A 17,708-nucleotide genomic window follows, 5' to 3' on the forward strand; every position below is an offset into this window, starting at 1 on the left:
GGTCTAACTTACGATTCTTACATTTCGTAATTGGAGGTCTTTGTCACGGTCATTATTTTAATACTGTGGTTCAAGTTTTTTTTTTTTTTTTACCTCTGAGCTAGATTGCTACCAAAGACATATCAGGTATAATTAATTTCTTTGATTTGAGTTTCTTACATTGGAACCAGAATTTTCACTTGAGCTATATAGTTGAAGTGAAATTTTTGATACCGCGTAGATGGATGTAGATGTAGATGTAGAAGTGAAATTTTTTATACCGCGTTTCCGTAGCCACACCGATTTATGGTTTTACGTACTCATATAGCCTTTTGGGTTTCTGTGATTATATCGGAATACTAGAACGAGCTATATAGCTGAAGCTGAACTGTTGTTTTCGATACCACCTCTAGGCAGTTTTCTCGGTTTTTCACTTTGTATACTGGCACCGACTTTTGGCATTATGTATCTGTATCAGTTTCTGGCTTCTAGTATTAAGAGCTATCTTTTAAGTTGAGATGTATACGGTGGTCCATTGAGAGTGACCGGGCCAAATATTTCACGAGACAAGCGTCAAACGATAAAACTACAAACAACGTAACTCGTCTAGCTTGAAGGGGAAAACCAAATGGCTCTATGGTTGGCCCGCTAGATGGCGCTGCCATAGGTCGGACGGATATCAACTGCGTTTTTTTAAATAGGAACCGCCATTATTATTACATATTCGTGTAGTACGTAAAGAAATATGAATGTTTTAGTTGGACCACCTTTTTCGCTTTGTGATAGATGGCGCTGCAATAGTCACAAACGTATAAGTACGTGGTATCACGAAACATTCTGCAAGTGCGCACGGTATTTCCTTCGTGATACATTGGCCGTGCTAAAATGGACCGTTTACCAATTGCGGAAAAGGTCGATATCGTGTTGATGTATGGCTATTGTGACCAAAATGGCCAACAGGCGTTCGCTATGTATGCTGCTCGGTATCCTGGACGACATTATAGAAGTTGTCGGTCTGTTCAACGGATAGTTACGTTATTTAAGGAAACATAGAGTGTTCAGCCACATGTGAAACGTCAACCAAATGATGATTCCCAAGCAGGTGTTTTAGATGCTGTGGCGGGTAATACGCATATCAGTAGCAGACAAATTGTGCGAGAATCGGTAATCTCAAAAAAGTCGGTTGCACCCGTACCATATTTCTATGCACCAGGGATTGCATGGCGACGGCTTTGAACGTCGTGTACAGTTCTGCCACTGGGCACAAGGGGAAATTACGGGACGATGACAGACTTTTTGCACGCGTTCGATTTAGCGGCGAAGCGTCATTCACCATCAGCGGTAATGTAAACTGCATAATATGCACTATTGGGCAGCGGAAAATTCACGATGGCTGCGACAAGTGGAACATCAGCCACCTTTCCGGGTTCATGTATATTGTGGCATTATGGGAGGAAGGATAATTGGTTCCCATTTTATCGATGGCAATCTAAATGGTGCAATGTATGCTGATTTCCTACGTAATGTTCTAACGGTGTTACTACAAGATGTTTCACTGGATGACAGAATGGCGATGTACTTCTAACGTGATGGATGTCCGGCACATAACTCGCTTGCGGTTGAAGCGGCACTGAATAGCATATTTCATGACAGGTGGATTAGTCGTCGAAGCACCATACCATGGCCCGCACGTTCTCTGGATCTGACGTCCCCGGGTTTCTTTCGGTGGGGAAAGTTGAAAGATATTTGCTATCGTGATCCATCGACAACGCATGACAACATGCGTCAGTGCATTTTCAATGCATGTGCGAACATTACGGAAGGCGAACTATTCGCTGTTGAGAGGAATGTCGTTTCACGTATTGCCAAATGCATTGAGGTTGACGGGCATCATTTTGAGCATTCATTGCATTAATGTGATATTTACAGGTAATCTGTAACAGCATGCGGTCTCAGAAATGATACGTTCACAAAGGTACACGTATCACATTGGAACAACCGAAATGAAATGTTCAAACGTACTTCTGTATTTTAATTTAAAAAAGCTACGTGTTACCAACTGTTCGTCTAAAATTATGAGCCATACGTTTGTGAGAATTACAGCGGCATCTCACTAACTCACTAACACCTGTGAGTCTGTGGGTGCTATTCTGTCATTCTGCGAAACGGATTAATCTGAGATGTACCCTTTACCCTGTGGCTCCTGCAAGATGCAATTTCCACCCCCACACTACTACAGAAGTCAGAGAGTCGCTGCTAACGTTCTAAAGAGAAATGCCTGAAAAAATTTCAGCGATAAATATCTTCTGCAGTCGCCCGCTGTAAGGAAATGACAAAAATTCACATAATTTCTTATGTAACTAGTGGGATACTTGGGTACTGGAGTAGTGCTAGTTAGTGTAAGAAAAACATGAAACTAACGAATATTATTGTTTATTTTGCAAAAATTCTGAGAAATCACAATGGCACTTATTTCCGGTATCTTTTCGGAATGTGAAGCTACCTCTTAAGGATAGGTTTCGCTAATGAAATTTCTATACAAAGTTTAAGATTGTTTTTGAGTTGGCAGAATGGCTGAGAGCCGCGCCTACTCAACTTGAATAATCAACCGTTAGAATGTTGCTAGGTACGGTCGATGCAGTCACGTGTGAAATGCAGTGAAGTGTACTGTTGTGGAGGAAATATGGGGCTCGCAAGAGCTGTAGCGCACAATACCGTAAGCTGCAATGTCTGCTGTCTGCGCCGCTCGCTGCTGACAAATAAGATAACTCTCGTTCTATCTGGATTGACCTTCACGAATCAAACTCTCCCTACGCCTTTATGAGGTCAAGGACTCATATTCGCCCCTAGTCTAACTATTGGCGTGGTACACCGGTCAGATAACCAGTCCACCGCGATGCCACTCAAAAATTCGCTCGCAGGCGTTTAACTATAACTCTGTCTGTTCACACTGCGCAATAAGTGTGGCAGCCAACACAGTGAACTACACTTAATCGCAAGGACTCAGTGTAGAGTCACACTCCAATTCGCTCTCGACAGAGGTGCTCTCCCAGTGAAGTACTGAGGAGAGACTTGTTCCTCGCTCTTTTCAGTACACGTACGAGAGCGCACGCTCTCATTACGTGTTCTCTCTTCTAGAGCGGTAACGGAACGGCCCCTCTCCACACCACACATGTCAGTCTCTTCCATTACTCCTTCAGCTCAAGGCGTCATGAATATCGTCCGCCAATCAGCATGGCTCTTCTAAAACGGGAGAATGTCGTTTCGTTTAAGACGACCAATCTGGAAATCTGTAGCATCGGCGTTTGGCGTTTGCTGTCTCCTTGTGAAAAACCTCTGAAACTTGTGTGCTATGTTTGTAAAGAATGCGTAGGCTGGGCGCTCCCACACAGTGTAGTGGAATTTGCTTTTAATCCGAACACGGGGTCGTTCTTCCTTTCACGCGGGCAAACGCTGTCCGCTTCACGGGCGGCCACCGGCTGATGTAGGTAGCCCCCTGTGAAAACCTCTGAAGGGACCAGCCTCCTGACGTGCGGTGTTTGCCTCTCCCAAACTAAAAGCTTTTGTGACTGTTGTCTTGAATGCGTGTGTGTGTATGCCAGCTTCGAGTATCTCAACCCCAGTGCGCACTTGTTATTTGCGTATCATTTACATGAATTCATACAACATTGACTTCATCTTATCGAGTTTGGGTTTGAATGAAGCGTCTTGATGTGGAGAATATGATTGTGAGGGCGGAATATGTAAGCAATGAAGGTCAGGAGACCACGACGTCTTACAGCCCTTACACCGGCATTTGGGACTTCAGTGGTGTCAAGAGAGTGTTCATTGTGTTAGCCGGTTCTGATTCTGTGCCGGTGATGGCCGTGTGTTGATTAGGAGAAGGCCAGTTGAGGGCAAGCGACCAACCAGTGATCGTGCTGGACACACGGGACCTACACCTGGAGCTACGGTTTCGAATGCAATTTCGTGTCACAACAGGAGCACTCGTGTGGTTATCCCATACACCCTTACTGCAAAATTTGTGCGTCAATCTGTAGTTTCGACCTGTTGCGCTGCCATTCGTGAACAGTGTCCCAGGGGGAGTTTTCCAACATGATGCTGCTCGCTCACTTACGGCTGTTGTAACCCAACATGCTATACAGTGCTCTCGGTCTATTGTGTCTCCATTTGAGTACACGTGCTGAGGTGTCGCGGTTAGGGCGCGATCGCCAATTTGTCTATTTGAGCTTTCTTGTATGAATGTATGTGGGCTCCAGCGTAAGCAGTTAGAATCTTATACCATCTACAACGTGCGACCTGTGTCCTGCAGACGTTCTTCGTGACCATAAGGCGTGACTGCAGCGTCTGAAAGTGACGGAGAGCGCTTACAGTGTAGTTACACTCTCTGGAACTATTACATTTAATAACTGGTCTAGAAATAGCAGGTGCTGACAGATGTGAAAATTACCGAACTATCAGTTTAATAAGCCAAGGCTGCAAAATACTAACGCGAATTCTTTACAGACGAATGGAAAAACTGGTAGATGCAGACCTCGGGGAGGATCAGTTTGGATTCCGTCGAAATGTTGGAACACGTGAGGCAATACTGACCTTACGACTTATCTTAGAAGAAAGATTAAGAAAAGGCAAACCTACGTTTCTAGCATTTGTAGACTTAGAGAAAGCTTTTGACAATGTTGACTGGAATACTCTTTTTCAAATTCTAAAGGTGGCAGGGGTAAAATACAGGGAGCGAAAGGCTATTTATAATTTGTACAGAAACCAGATGGCAGTAATAAGAGTCGAGAGGCATGAAAGGGAAGCAGTGGTTGGGAAAGGAGTGAGACAGGATTGTAGCCTCTCCCCGATGTTATTCAATCTGTATATTGAGCAAGCAGTAAAGGAAACAAAAGAAAAATTTGGAGTAGGTATTAAAATTCATGGAGACGAAGTAAAAACTTTGAGGTTCGCCGATGACATTGTAATTCTGTCAGAGACGGCAAAGGACTTGGAAGAGCAGTTGAACGGAATGGACAGTGTCTTGAAAGGAGGATATAAGATGAACATTAACAGAAGCAAAACGAGGATAATGGAATGTAGTCAAATTAAATCGGGTGATGCTGAGGGAATTAGATTAGGAAATGAGACACTTAAAGTAGTAAAGGAGTTTTGCTATTTAGGAAGTAAAATAACTGATGATGGTCGAAATAGAGAGGATATAAAATGTAGACTGGCAATGGCAAAGAAAGCGTTTCTGAAGAAGAGAAATTTGTTAACATCGAATATAGATTTATGTATCAGGAAGTCGTTTCTGAAAGTATTTGTTTGGAGTGTAGCCATGTATGGAAGTGAAACATGGACGATTACTAGTTTGGACAAGAAGAGAATAGAAGCTTTCGAAATGTGGTGCTACAGAAGAATACTGAAGATAAGGTGGATAGATCACGTAACTAATGAGGAGGTATTGAATAGGATTGGGGAGAAGAGAAGTTTGTGGCACAACTTGACTAGAAGAAGGGATCGGTTGGTAGGACATGTTTTGAGGCATCAAGGGATCACAAATTTAGCATTGGAGGGCAGCGTGGAGGGTAAAAATCGTAGAGGGAGACCGAGAGATGAGTACACTAAGCAGATTCAGAAGGATGTAGGTTGCAGTAGGTACTGGGAGATGAAGCAGCTTGCACAGGATAGAGTAGCATGGAGAGCTGCATCAAACCAGTCTCAGGACTGAAGACAACAACAACAACTAGAAATAGTCCGACAAACTTCATATTAGGTACATAGCCTTCTGTTGTGTAAAGGAACAATCTTTCAAAATCTGAAGTCAATAACGGTCATAATTTGGAAGTTACAAAAAAAAGTCATTAAAAAACGTAATTATCCAACATTTAAAAAACTAAATTGTTAGTACGCTATTTAGGTTTTTATATTGGTAACGCCACGTAGCGCTCTGTATGAAAACACTAACTGTGCTGTGATCAGTCTGTGGCTGGTTTGCATTGTTGAATTATTCGCTATTGTAGTGTTGGGCAGTTGGATGTGAGCCGCCAGCAGTGGTGGATGTGGGGAGAGAAAGGGCAGAATTTTGAGAGCGGACGATCTGGACATGTTTCCACCGGAAAGAGTAAATTTGTAACAGTGTGTTTCATGAAATGATATATATATATATATATATATATATATATATATATATATATATATATATATATATATATATATAATGACTTTTGAATATTATTAAGGTAAATACATTGTTTGTTCTCTATCAAAATCTTTCATTTGCTAACCATGCCCATCAGTAGTCAGTGCCTTCAGTAGTTAGAATCTTTTATTTAGCTGGCAGCATTGGCTCTCGCTGTATTGCAGTAGTTCGAGTAATGAAGGTTTTTTTGAGGTAAGTGATTCATGAAAGGTATAGGTTAATGTTAGTCAGGGCCATTCTTTTGTAGGGACTATTAAAAGTCAGATTGCGTTGCACTAAAAATATTGTGTGACATTTTAGTGTTGATCAGAATAAGTAAAGAGAGAAGTGTCTGAGTGTGTTCAGTTCTGCTCAGCTGTTTAAAAATCAAATAACGTAAGAGGTTTATCAGCATAGTAATTCACTAATTTTTCTAAGGGGATGTTTCAAAATCACTAACTGTGACTATTCGAAAAGATATGAACACCTTCAGTGCTTAGATTCAAATTTGGAAAGTTCTCATTTTAGAAAACCTTTCGTAATTTTGCTCTAGTAATAGCTTTAAGAATTTCAAGTAGATATTTATGTTTTGTGTTAGGGCGGGTGTGAAAGAGAGTACTTGTGTGAGTGTATGTGGGACATTCGCCAATACTAAATTTTCAGTTTGTAATTCTCTATACGAACTTGCAAGTGTTCCAGCTTTGTATCGTGGGAACGAATCCACCAGTGGTTTCCGTACTAGTGGATGGCGGATGTCCAAGCATGTTTGAATATGTAAGAGACAGCCAGAACGTTCGCGATTATATAGTTAAATTCCTGGACGTTAAGTGCAGCTTAAAATTTATTTCATTTCATTTGTTTAACAAGGGAGTTTTGAGTTGTTTATTTTAATGATGTCAATGAGCTGAGAGCAGTGGTTGGTTCTTTCTAGATTTTGGAGCGAGCCGCGCCCTGAAAGTCAGCTCTGATTGGCCGTAATTCTGTACAACCAATAAGAAGGGAGACGGTTTGCCACCTAACGTATGAGATAGAGGTGCTTGTAGAGGCACAGAGAAGAACGGACTAGTGGACTAATTTTCGAAGGAGCTGGTCATGCTGAAAGTGTCCGAACGCACTATGTGCAAAATGAAGTGATATTGTGACTTCCGCGTTTCGGTACAGTGATGAATGTAGCTGGTGTTTACCATTAACTATTTGTGAAATTTTAAGAGTCGAGAGATATGTTGTTCTGGAGAAAATTGCGTGTGTAAACTTTGAACTAAAAGTATGGCGCTACAAAGTAATTTTTTTTTACTGAGTATTTATGACGAGCAAAAACTTTATTTAAAGACAACCACTGAGTGCCGAGTGCAAAAGTAAATAGCAGTTTATTGCCTGTGTTACTCTCGTAAATGATTTCGGAATTGGATAGGAAAAGTTCTGGCTGTTTGAGTGTGGCGAGGACTGTGAACAGTAACTTCAATGATTTGAACACATTGGGCTGATGATCTTGCTTAATGGCAATAAAAAAAATCTTAATGGAAGTTTAAAAGGACCTTTGAAATTAGAAATTTTAACAGCAACCCATTTTCGATTTATTCTTTTGAGTTAACAAGACTATATTCAGCTTTTTGTACTTATAGCGGCCTTCGACGTGTAGTTACGAAATCTCAGTTTCTTCAACACTGCTTTCCTGAGATCTCTTCAGGGGGGTAGGACGTCAAACAGGCCGACTTGCAGGAGGAGAAGCGTCACAGGGCATTTTAATTTCCACTGTCTATACTTTTACAAATAAATTCATAGAACTTTGTCAGCATGACCAGGAAAGATTCAGAATAAACACTCATAGCAGTGGAACTTCGAAAACATAACAAAATAATTTTCTTACACGTAAAAGTTCATCTTTTTTTCACTTACTAATGGCAGCATTTGTTGCTATAGGTACACTTTTCTTCATAAGTAAGAGAGATTCTTCGATGAATTTTCCACAGCATGCAAAACATAGTCAAAGGTGTACGAAACTATAATTTCACAATTCTATTAAAAACTGTGCTAAAAATTGAGGTAATTAACTAGAAAATTTGTGTTTTTTTCTAAACATGAAGTTTAAAATATAAGAGCTCATTCGTTTTTTCATAAATTAAATAAATTCTAGAGTTTCATACACCTGTAAGTATGGTTTGTATGCTGTGCAAAATTAATCGAAGAATCTCTCTAACTTATGAAGAAAAGTGTACCTATAGCAACAAATGCAGCCATTAGTAAGTGAAAGAATGATGAAATTTCACACGTAAAAAAAAATTATTTTGTTATGTTTTCGATCTTCCACTGCAACGAGTGTGAATATTGAATCGTTCCTGGTGATGTTGACAAAGTTTTATGAATTTATTTGAAAAAGTATAGACAGTAGAAATTAAAATGTCCTGTGATACCTCTCCTGATCCAAGTCGCCCCGTTTGACGTCCTACCCCCTTAAGTAGCTGCAGTCAGGAGTTATGTTTGCGGATCTGCAGCAGTTTCGAGGTAGGTGAACAATTTATGTTGCAGAACCGCCGTCTATGTGCGAAAGAGACCGTTACGTCGCAATGGGACGTCATCTATAACCAGCATTAACTGTCCCTGTGTTGACCGAACAAGTGCAATAGGCACCGAATTCTGTCAAACAAACAGCCATCCTGCACCTGTAGAGCGCAACGCACGCACCTTTGCATCCTTGCAATCAACATCCTGGCGGCTACACCGATTATTAATGTATCAGAATTTCACATTTGCGATGGCCACCTTGCACTTTAATTTACCCTGAGATCTTGCAATACTGAACACTTAAATATGTGACCTAGGCAAATGTATTCCCTAAATTTCAATATTCTACGTTAATTATTTTTTGGAGTTGCGATTTTTCTCCGTCAGTGTCGATATCTGCAATCTTCGTTCAGGAAGGCAGTTCTGTTCTGGCTGCGATCTGTTTTCAGTAATTGACGTGTTTCAAGTCTAAATATAGTACTTCATTGACCAAACTAACTTAAGAACTTGACTGTGTTTTCTACGTGACAATAGCAGAGCAGTTTAAGAACTGCTAAAACTATTTCTCTATCTGAAAACTTTCCCTTCTTTTGGAACTACTCGATATTGCCACAAATTGGTTTTTTGCGGTGCTGAACACGCCATCTATTTCACAGTATGGTGATAACAGGAAAGATTCTACTGTGCAGCACAGTGCAGCAATTACTATACCGTAAACCATTCGGCAGCTTGTGGAACAGGCACTTCTCTGCTGCAGATGGGTTGGAGGAGATACTGGACAGCGTGCTGTCCTTGTTTCGGCCGAAGGAAGACCATGCAGGGGCATCGACGGCTGGTCGAGTTGGAGCAGGTCACCAAAGCTCCGAAGGTGAGCACCACTCCGTTTCCTGACGACGTACAACACAGCAGTAGCACACAAACACACACACACACACACACACACACACACACACACACACACACCATGTGCTCACTAACGGACGTGACTCACTTACGAAAATTTAGATGAACATCATCAAAAGCAAAACGAGGATAATGGAATGTAGTCGAATTAAGTCGGGTGATGCTGAGGGAATAAGATAATAAATTGAGACACTTAAAGTAGTAAAGGAGTTCTGCTATTTGAGGAGCAAAATAAATGATGATGGTCGAAGTAGAGAGGATATAAAATGTAGACTGGCAATGGCAAGGAAAGTGTTTCTGAAGAAGAGAAATTTGTTAACATCGAGTATAGATTTAAATGTCAGGAAGTCGTTTCTGAAAGTATTTGTATGGAGTGTAGTCATGTATGGAAGTGAAACGTGAACGATAAATGATTTAGACAAGAAGAGAATAGAAGCTTTCGAAATGTGGTGCTACAGAAGAATGCTGAAGATTAGATGGGTAGATCACATAACTAATGAGGAAGTAATGAATAGAATTGGGGAGAAGAGGAGTCTGTGGCACAAATTGACTAGAAGAAGGGATCGGCTGGTAGGACATGTTCTGAGGCATCAAGAGATCACCAATTTAGTACTGGAGGGCAGCTTCGAGGGCAAAAATCGTAGAGGGAGACCAAGAGATGAATACACTAAGCAGATTCAGAAGGACGTAGGCTGCAGTAGGTACTGGGAGATGCAGAAGCTTGCACAGGATAGAGTAGCATGGAGAGCTGCATCAAACCAGTCTCAGGACTGAAGACCACAACAACAACAACAACAATATAAAGATCTCTTTCCGCTGTCTTCAAACCTGTCTTTTTCTGCCTTTAGATGTTCAGGAATCAAATTTCTATATTGACCTATGAGGCTGTCAATTCTTTGTTCTGAATGTGGTTATTTCCAAGCATCGCTTTTCCTGTTTTCTTCGCTATTGATCTTGTCTCTACTTTTTTATTGTTATGTGGGAGATTGCGACACTGTACCCACTAACACCAAGATACTTACTTCCACTGAGTTTTGGATTATTGCTGACGGCCGCTTTCTTTAACTTTACACAGCTCTCTATTTAACTATGTGATATGACCGGTGAATTACCTTCATTTCAATTATTTATTCCTACATCTGTATTTACTAGCCTTGAAGTACTCATACTCAATAAGCTGTATGCACTGGAAAAGTCAGTCATCACACTAGGGCCCTCCTCACTTCAAATTTAATTGGTTCGACATCAGGATCGATTCTGTAGCACTTTCCAGTCTATTTTATGGTGGTGTTAAATGGTTTCAGCTATAGATCTAGTCTGTAGTGTTCCTGTGGGTACATACGTTAAGTACAAAATTTTTTTCTTTCCTTTTTGTACAGATGCAGTGGGTCGAACATCTGCATTCGCAGGCGGCAGCTGGAGAGTGCACTGGGTTCTTACGTGATGATCTGGTGAGTGGCGTACAGCACTTACCTTAAGCTGACTCTCGTAAATGTCTAATACTCTGCATCCCGAAGCAGTAATGAAACATGGGATATGTTTTGTCAGCTCATTTTTTACCTGCCTTACACAACTGGATAGATTCGATAATTGCTGAGGAGGTACTGAAACGAATTGGACAGAAATGAGATTTATGGCACAACTTACTAAAAGGGATATCTTTTAACGGGACACTTCATGTGGTATTAAGCAATCGTCACTTTGTTTCCAAAGCGTTATGACGGTGAGGTGGCTCAAATAGGTGTAGCTTGCAGTAGTCGTACACAAATTGAGGAGCTAGCTGTTGAGTATAGACAACTGTGGTCAGATGCCTCAAAACGGTCTTCTGGCTGAAAACACCAAATGAAAAACTTTCACCGGAGTACATAAAAACGTCACATCCACTGCTGAACGTGCTGAAAGCAAACACATTACCTGTGTGATCCTTGAATACGCAGTACTGTTCAAAAACACGCCTCCCACAATAACAAGATCAGAAATTGCTCTGATCTGACAATCACTGATCAATTATATCACCCAGTGCAGCGAAAAATACCTTCTTCATTAACACACCCATAACACATCCATGGAAACTTCTCACAAAATGAAGTAAATAGAAGTAATCACACCACTCGAGGCAAGCAACAGCTTACAAACAAAGATTGCTTTATCTGTGCGACTAGATTCTAAACAATGTTAAGAAATTTAGTTAGTTTCTCAAGTGGCTCTACCACTGAGCTCACCAAAAGAAGAAATGAAGCATACCGCCATACTATATTCAGGAACCGTCTCTCGTGTAATTGCTACTTTCTGCAACACTGTTTCTGATTCAATATAACAGCCCAGTGTAACATTTCCCTTCACTTTTACTGATGACAGCAGTGCCACCACTGAATCTTATCACTGACATCCTTCCATCCTGAATTTAAACCCACACATGATCCTTTCATTTACTTTCGTCATCATTTCGCTGATGGGCAGACTGAATAGTATGGGCGAAAGACTGAGAAACTGAAACATATTCCATTATTTTACATCGTGGAACTCTTTTTGCAGTCTTGCTTCTACAATAATGAGCGACGTCAGAGGCGCCTCTCTGGTGCCTTTTCCTACATCTACATCCATATTCCGCAAGCCACCTCACGGTGTGTGACGGAGCGTACCTTGAGTACCTCTACCGGTTCTCCCTTCTATTCCAGTCTCGTATTGTTCGTGGAAAGAAGGATTGTCGGTATGCCTCTGTGTGGGCTCTAATCTCTCTGATTTTATCCTCATGCTCTCTTCGCGAGATATATGTAGGAGGGAGCAATATACTCGGTGAAGGTATGATCTCGAAACTTTAACAAAAGCCCGTACCGAGCTACTGAGCGTCTCTCCTGCAGCATCTTCCACCGGTGTTTATCTATCATCTCCGTAATGGTTTCGCGATTACTAAATGATCCTGTAACGAAGCACGCTGCTCTCCATTGGATCTTCTCTACCTCTTCTATCAACCGGTACGCATCACACACTGCTGAGCAGTATTCAAGCAGTGGGCGAACAAGCCTACTGTAACCTACTTCCTTTGTTTTCTGATTGCATTTCCTTAGGATTCTTCCAATGAATCTCAGTCTAGCATCTGCTTTACCGACGATTCCATTTTAAATCACTCCTAATGCGTACTCCCAGATAATTTATGGAATTACCTGCTTCCAGTTGCTGACCTGCTATATTGTAGCTAAGTGATATGGGATCTTTCTTTCTATGTATTCGCAGCACCTTTCCTCAATCAAAGCTTTCTTTTCCATTCTTCGGTGTGTTATACTTGTCAGTCGATTTTGCGGTAGTTCTCGCTCTTATAACCCTTCGGAATTTTGTGTAGTTTGTAGACTAAAAAATCCTTCAATCGAAGTTGAAAAGTCGTTTGGTTTTCACTTTCACTCATGATTTTAGAAATGTAGATATGCAGTCGATGTCTGTAGATTTATTTGACCGTAAGTGCGTCGAAACTCTGATAAGTGCCATTACTGGACCCCTACGTCTATCATCTCAACATCCATTTCGATCCCTCGTAGAGACTTTCTATGAACTCTTTCCACCCATTCGCTCACTCTGCCCAGCGTTTAATATTGGAATTCCTGTTTCACACTTAGTGGCTTATATAGCTGTTTTGCTCTGTTTCGGGGTAATGATTTAATCCTTGCTTAGGTAAAGATGTAGTAATTTGAGGTTTCCATGTTTCAGGTTTCTCTTGCACAAATAATACGCAGGTAAATTTTAAGAGAACTAGTTGAGGAAGATGGAGAGTAGTTTTAGATTATCGGTTAGTGTTTATTGGCTTCGCCTGATGAACTGTTAGTGACTGATATAACAGCATAATAATGCCCTTACATTGTAAATCATTATCATCTTTACAGTCCTCTCTAAAAGTCCTATGTTTGTTACTTAGAGCTGGTGGTGGAATAGTCTGACGAAGACCAAGGCTTATCACTAACAGTTGGTGGTGGAAGTCCTTTCAGCGGATGGTTACACTGCTTCCAGTACAAACAATTTCCCTCTTCCGAGAACTTTTAACTTAATGCGGCGCTAACCAGTATGTCTTTTCTCAGGGAGTTACAAAACTCACTTCACGTGCAATTTTTCTCTGTGGTTTCTGTGTTCTATTTACTTCCGTGCATATCCGTTTACAAGTGAGAAACGGCCTTTGAGTTTGCCTTTTCCGGTATCCTGTCAATGCACATTGGATTCACGCTGTCACCTTCGAATATGTTTGGGTCCACCAAACAATTGGGCGGTCTCGTTACTGTATGTCACAAACCACTGCAGCTTCTTCTTTGTAATAGTTGGACTTCATTGGAATAGCGTGCACTACTTTCAGAGGGCAAGTGCCTCCCAAGTTATTTCATATGCTTCACGAGAACAACCACAATCGGTGTCGGATGGTATTTGTAGAGTCACAGTATTACCAAGTAGCCACTGAAGATTTAGGTGGTGTCCCAGAAGACGACGAGCGTTTCCCTCGTAAAAATGCCGAGCTAGTTACACCACAAAATCAGATGCAACGCCGGTGAACCATTCAAGCAGGTATCGCCCCATAAAAAGTGCGAGCTGTGAGGGTCAATAGATTTAATATACTGAACTTGCCCGCATAACCGGAACATGTACGTATACATGACCATTACATAAAAAGTGGACACATCTGTAAATGCTGGGATAAACAGTATTAAATATACACGTAAATCGGAATTATATTTTGCATCGCGTTTGTCGTCATCTCCATTATTACTTGAACTCACACGCAACTGAAAAATTCGCACTGAAACATTAAACGCAAATAAGTACACACAAAAAGGTCCCGCATATTACAGCTGTGCCAAACGAACATTAATAATCAGACATCAATTATTTTTAAAATTGTTCTCCTTCTATCATAGTTAAAAGCAACAAACTGATAGTTACAGAATTATTCTCGTTATGTACATTGAATACACATATATGATTTTGTGTTCCATGTCTCTTACCGAGCTTTCTGTATTCTGCCAACAGGAGTGGACTCGCCAACATCATCCCGCTCACAGAAGAAGACTAGATGAGAAAACAGATCAGCTCGAGACAATTGCCGTGCCTCCAGCATCAGAACCCGCGACTACTGCCGAATCCCTATCTCGGTCCCCCGATATGCAGTTAGAGATGGATGCTAGACCACCAGCACCCTCAGTGGCATCTCTTGCAGACTGGCAGGACAAGCCAGCAGATGAGGAATTAGAGAGTTATGCTGAGCCACCACCAGCCTCAGTAGAAAGTACTGCACAATGGCCTGATGCGCCCCCTAATGAGAGGTTGGATAGATATTCTGAGCCACCACCAGACTCAGTAGAAAGTACTGCACAATGGCCTGATGAGCCCTATAATGAGAAGTTGGAAAGAGATTCTGAGCCACCACCAGACTCAGTAGAAAGTACTGCACAATGGCCTGATGAGCCGTATAATGAGAAGTTGGAAAGAGATTCTGAGCCACCACCAGACTCAGTAGAAAGTACTGCACAATGGCCTGATGAGCCGTATAATGAGAAGTTGGAAAGAGATTCTGAGCCACCACCAGACTCAGTAGAAAGTACTGCACAATGGCCTGATGAGCCCTATAATAAGCAGTTGGAAAGAGATTCTGAGCCACCACCAGACTCAGAAGAAAGTACTGCACAATGGCCTGATGAGCCCTATAATGAGAAGTTGGAAAGAGATTCTGAGCCACCACCAGACTCAGTAGAAAGTATTGCACAATGGCCTGATGAGCCCTATAATGAGAAGTTGGAAAGAGATTCTGAGCCACCACCAGACTCAGTAGAAAGTACTCCACAATGGCCTGATGGGCCCTCTAATGAAAAGTTCGATAGATATTCTGAGCCACAACCAGACACAGTAGAAAGTACTGCACAATGGCCTGATGAGCCCTATAATGAGAAGTTGGAAAGAGTTTCTGAGCCACCACCAGAATCAGTAGAAAGTACTGCACAATGGCCTGATGAGCCCTATAATGAGAAGTTGGAAAGAGATTCTGAGCCACCACCAGACTCAGTAGAAAGTACTGCACAATGGCCTGATGAGACGTATAATGAGAAGTTGGAAAGAGATTCTGAGCCACCACCAGACTCAGTAGAAAGTACTGCACTTTGGCCTGATGGGCCCTCTAATGAAAAGTTCGATAGACATTCTGAGCCACAACCAGACTCAGTAGAAAGTACTGCACAATGGCCTGATGAGCCCCATAATGAGAAGTTGGAAAGAGATTCTGAGCCACCACCAGACTCAGTAGAAAGTACTGCACAATGGCCTGATGAGCCGTATAATGAGAAGTTGGAAAGAGATTGTGAGCCACCACCAGACTCAGTAGAAAGTACTGCACAATGGCCTGATGAGCCCTATAAGGAGAAGTTAGAAAGAGATTCTGAGCCACCACCAGAATCAGTAGAAAGTACTGCACAATGGCCTGATGAGCCATATAATAAGAAGTTGGAAAGAGATTCTGAGCCACCACCAGACTCAGTAGAAAGTACTGCACAATGGCCTGATGAGCCCTATAATGAGAAGTTGGAAAGAGATTCTGAGCCACCACCACACTCAGTAGAAAGTACAGCACAATGGCCTGATGAGCCCTATTATGAGAAGTTGGTAAGAGATTCTGAGCCGCCACCAGTCTCAGTAGAAAGTACTGCACAATGGCCTGATGAGCCCTATAATGAGAAGTTGGAAAGAGATTCTGAGCCGCCACCAGTCTCAGTAGAAAGTACTGCACAATGGCCTGATGAGCCCTATAATGAGAAGTTGGAAAGAGATTCTGAGCCACCACCAGACTCAGTAGAAAGTACTGCACAATGGCCTGATGAGCCCTCTAATGAGAAGTTGGATATACATGATGAGCCCTCCAATATGCAATGTTTGGCAACCACCTCTATTTTTGCAGAATATAGTGCTTTTTCAGAGCATCTCTTAGTGTTGGCCTTATGAAACTAACGCCCTTAAAAACAGGACCATTTCCGATCAAAACAGCCTTTATCGTTACAGGCCCACCGAAGAAGAGGGCCTTTACTGAACGGAAGGTGTGTCCTATTAAGGCAGCCTTCATAGTCACAGGCCCTCCAAAGATAAGAGCATTTACTCCAAAGAAGGTCTGTCCCATTAAAACGTCCTTTTGTGTTACTGAACCACCGAAGAAGAAGGCATTCGCTTGTAAATTTCTTGTACCCAGTAAAACTCAAGTCTCTGGTTTTGATGTGACTAACAATGTGAAGTGCCCTTAAAAATTGGGTCATTCTTGATTGTGGCCTTGTCATGAAGAAAATTTTAATGTACGCTTTTTAGAAATTGTTTGAAATGAATTTGCAAATGTTTCGAATAAATCAAAATTTAAAGTGAACATTCGTTTCCTTTTTTTACTCAGTTGTTGTAGAAATACAGCGAGGAAGATATTTTTTTTTTTTGCTTTTATTTCTTTGAATGACTGTTTTTGTGATGCTACTGGCTTGTATATTGCGCTAAGCTGCTATTTCGTCAGCACCCACACTTAACAAAAAGAACACAACAGTGGTTATTAATTGCTAGCAGCAACCAACAAAACGTAAATTATAAAATTGGAATCTACAACCATCTTGGGGTTGTCTTCCTCACATTTGTTCACAAACAGCAAACGAGGGACAAGTCAGGGCAGTGTGTGAGTAAAATACATTGACTGTAAAGACACAAACTCAAAATAGTGCAACATGAAAGTGTGTCTTCAGGGTCCACAATGAAACGATGTAGCAACCATCTTACAAACAAAGTAAATTCTTCTACCTAAGCCACTATCGACGAGACCAGTCATAAAATAGAATCTTAACACACGAAACACATTCAGTTCATCATCTAAAACAGAGGTCAACTGGTCAGTGGGTTGTGGCCCTAATTGCTTGGTATAAAGCGCATTTAGTTACAGTTTGGCGTAGGAAAAGGTTTGCACTACAAGAACTGTACACAAGTTGGTCGTCCTGCCGAAGGAGGGACCCATGCGTCAAAGGACAGTTTCCTATCCGGAGGTGCGTTAAAAGTAGTTGCTGCCGTCGCTGTCGCCGTAAGGAGATGCGCCGCGGTCGTGTCGTCGGTTTCGCGGGCCTCAGCTTTTTCTCCAACGCTAACCACTCCTCCCACAGACCCACGAAGTTGTCTCTCA

General features: G+C 41.7%; 1 protein-coding gene across 1 annotated transcript; it reads left to right on the forward strand.

Annotated features, from left to right (window-relative positions):
* The first annotated feature begins 14,683 nt into the window (after positions 1-14,683).
* On the forward strand, positions 14,684-16,510 carry LOC126297675 (uncharacterized). The gene has a single exon (XM_049988819.1). It carries the CDS (start codon positions 14,684-14,686, stop codon positions 16,508-16,510), a length of 1,827 nt encoding a protein of 608 aa, XP_049844776.1.
* Positions 16,511-17,708: the final 1,198 nt, after the last annotated feature.

Source organism: Schistocerca gregaria, chromosome 1, assembly GCF_023897955.1.
Source record: "Schistocerca gregaria isolate iqSchGreg1 chromosome 1, iqSchGreg1.2, whole genome shotgun sequence".
Taxonomy (NCBI): domain Eukaryota; kingdom Metazoa; phylum Arthropoda; class Insecta; order Orthoptera; family Acrididae; genus Schistocerca; species Schistocerca gregaria.

Excerpts from the sequence above, each read along its gene's own strand:
- LOC126297675 (XM_049988819.1), top strand. The coding sequence starts at position 14,684 with ATGCAGTTAGAGATGGATGCTAGACCACCAGCACCCTCAGTGGCATCT.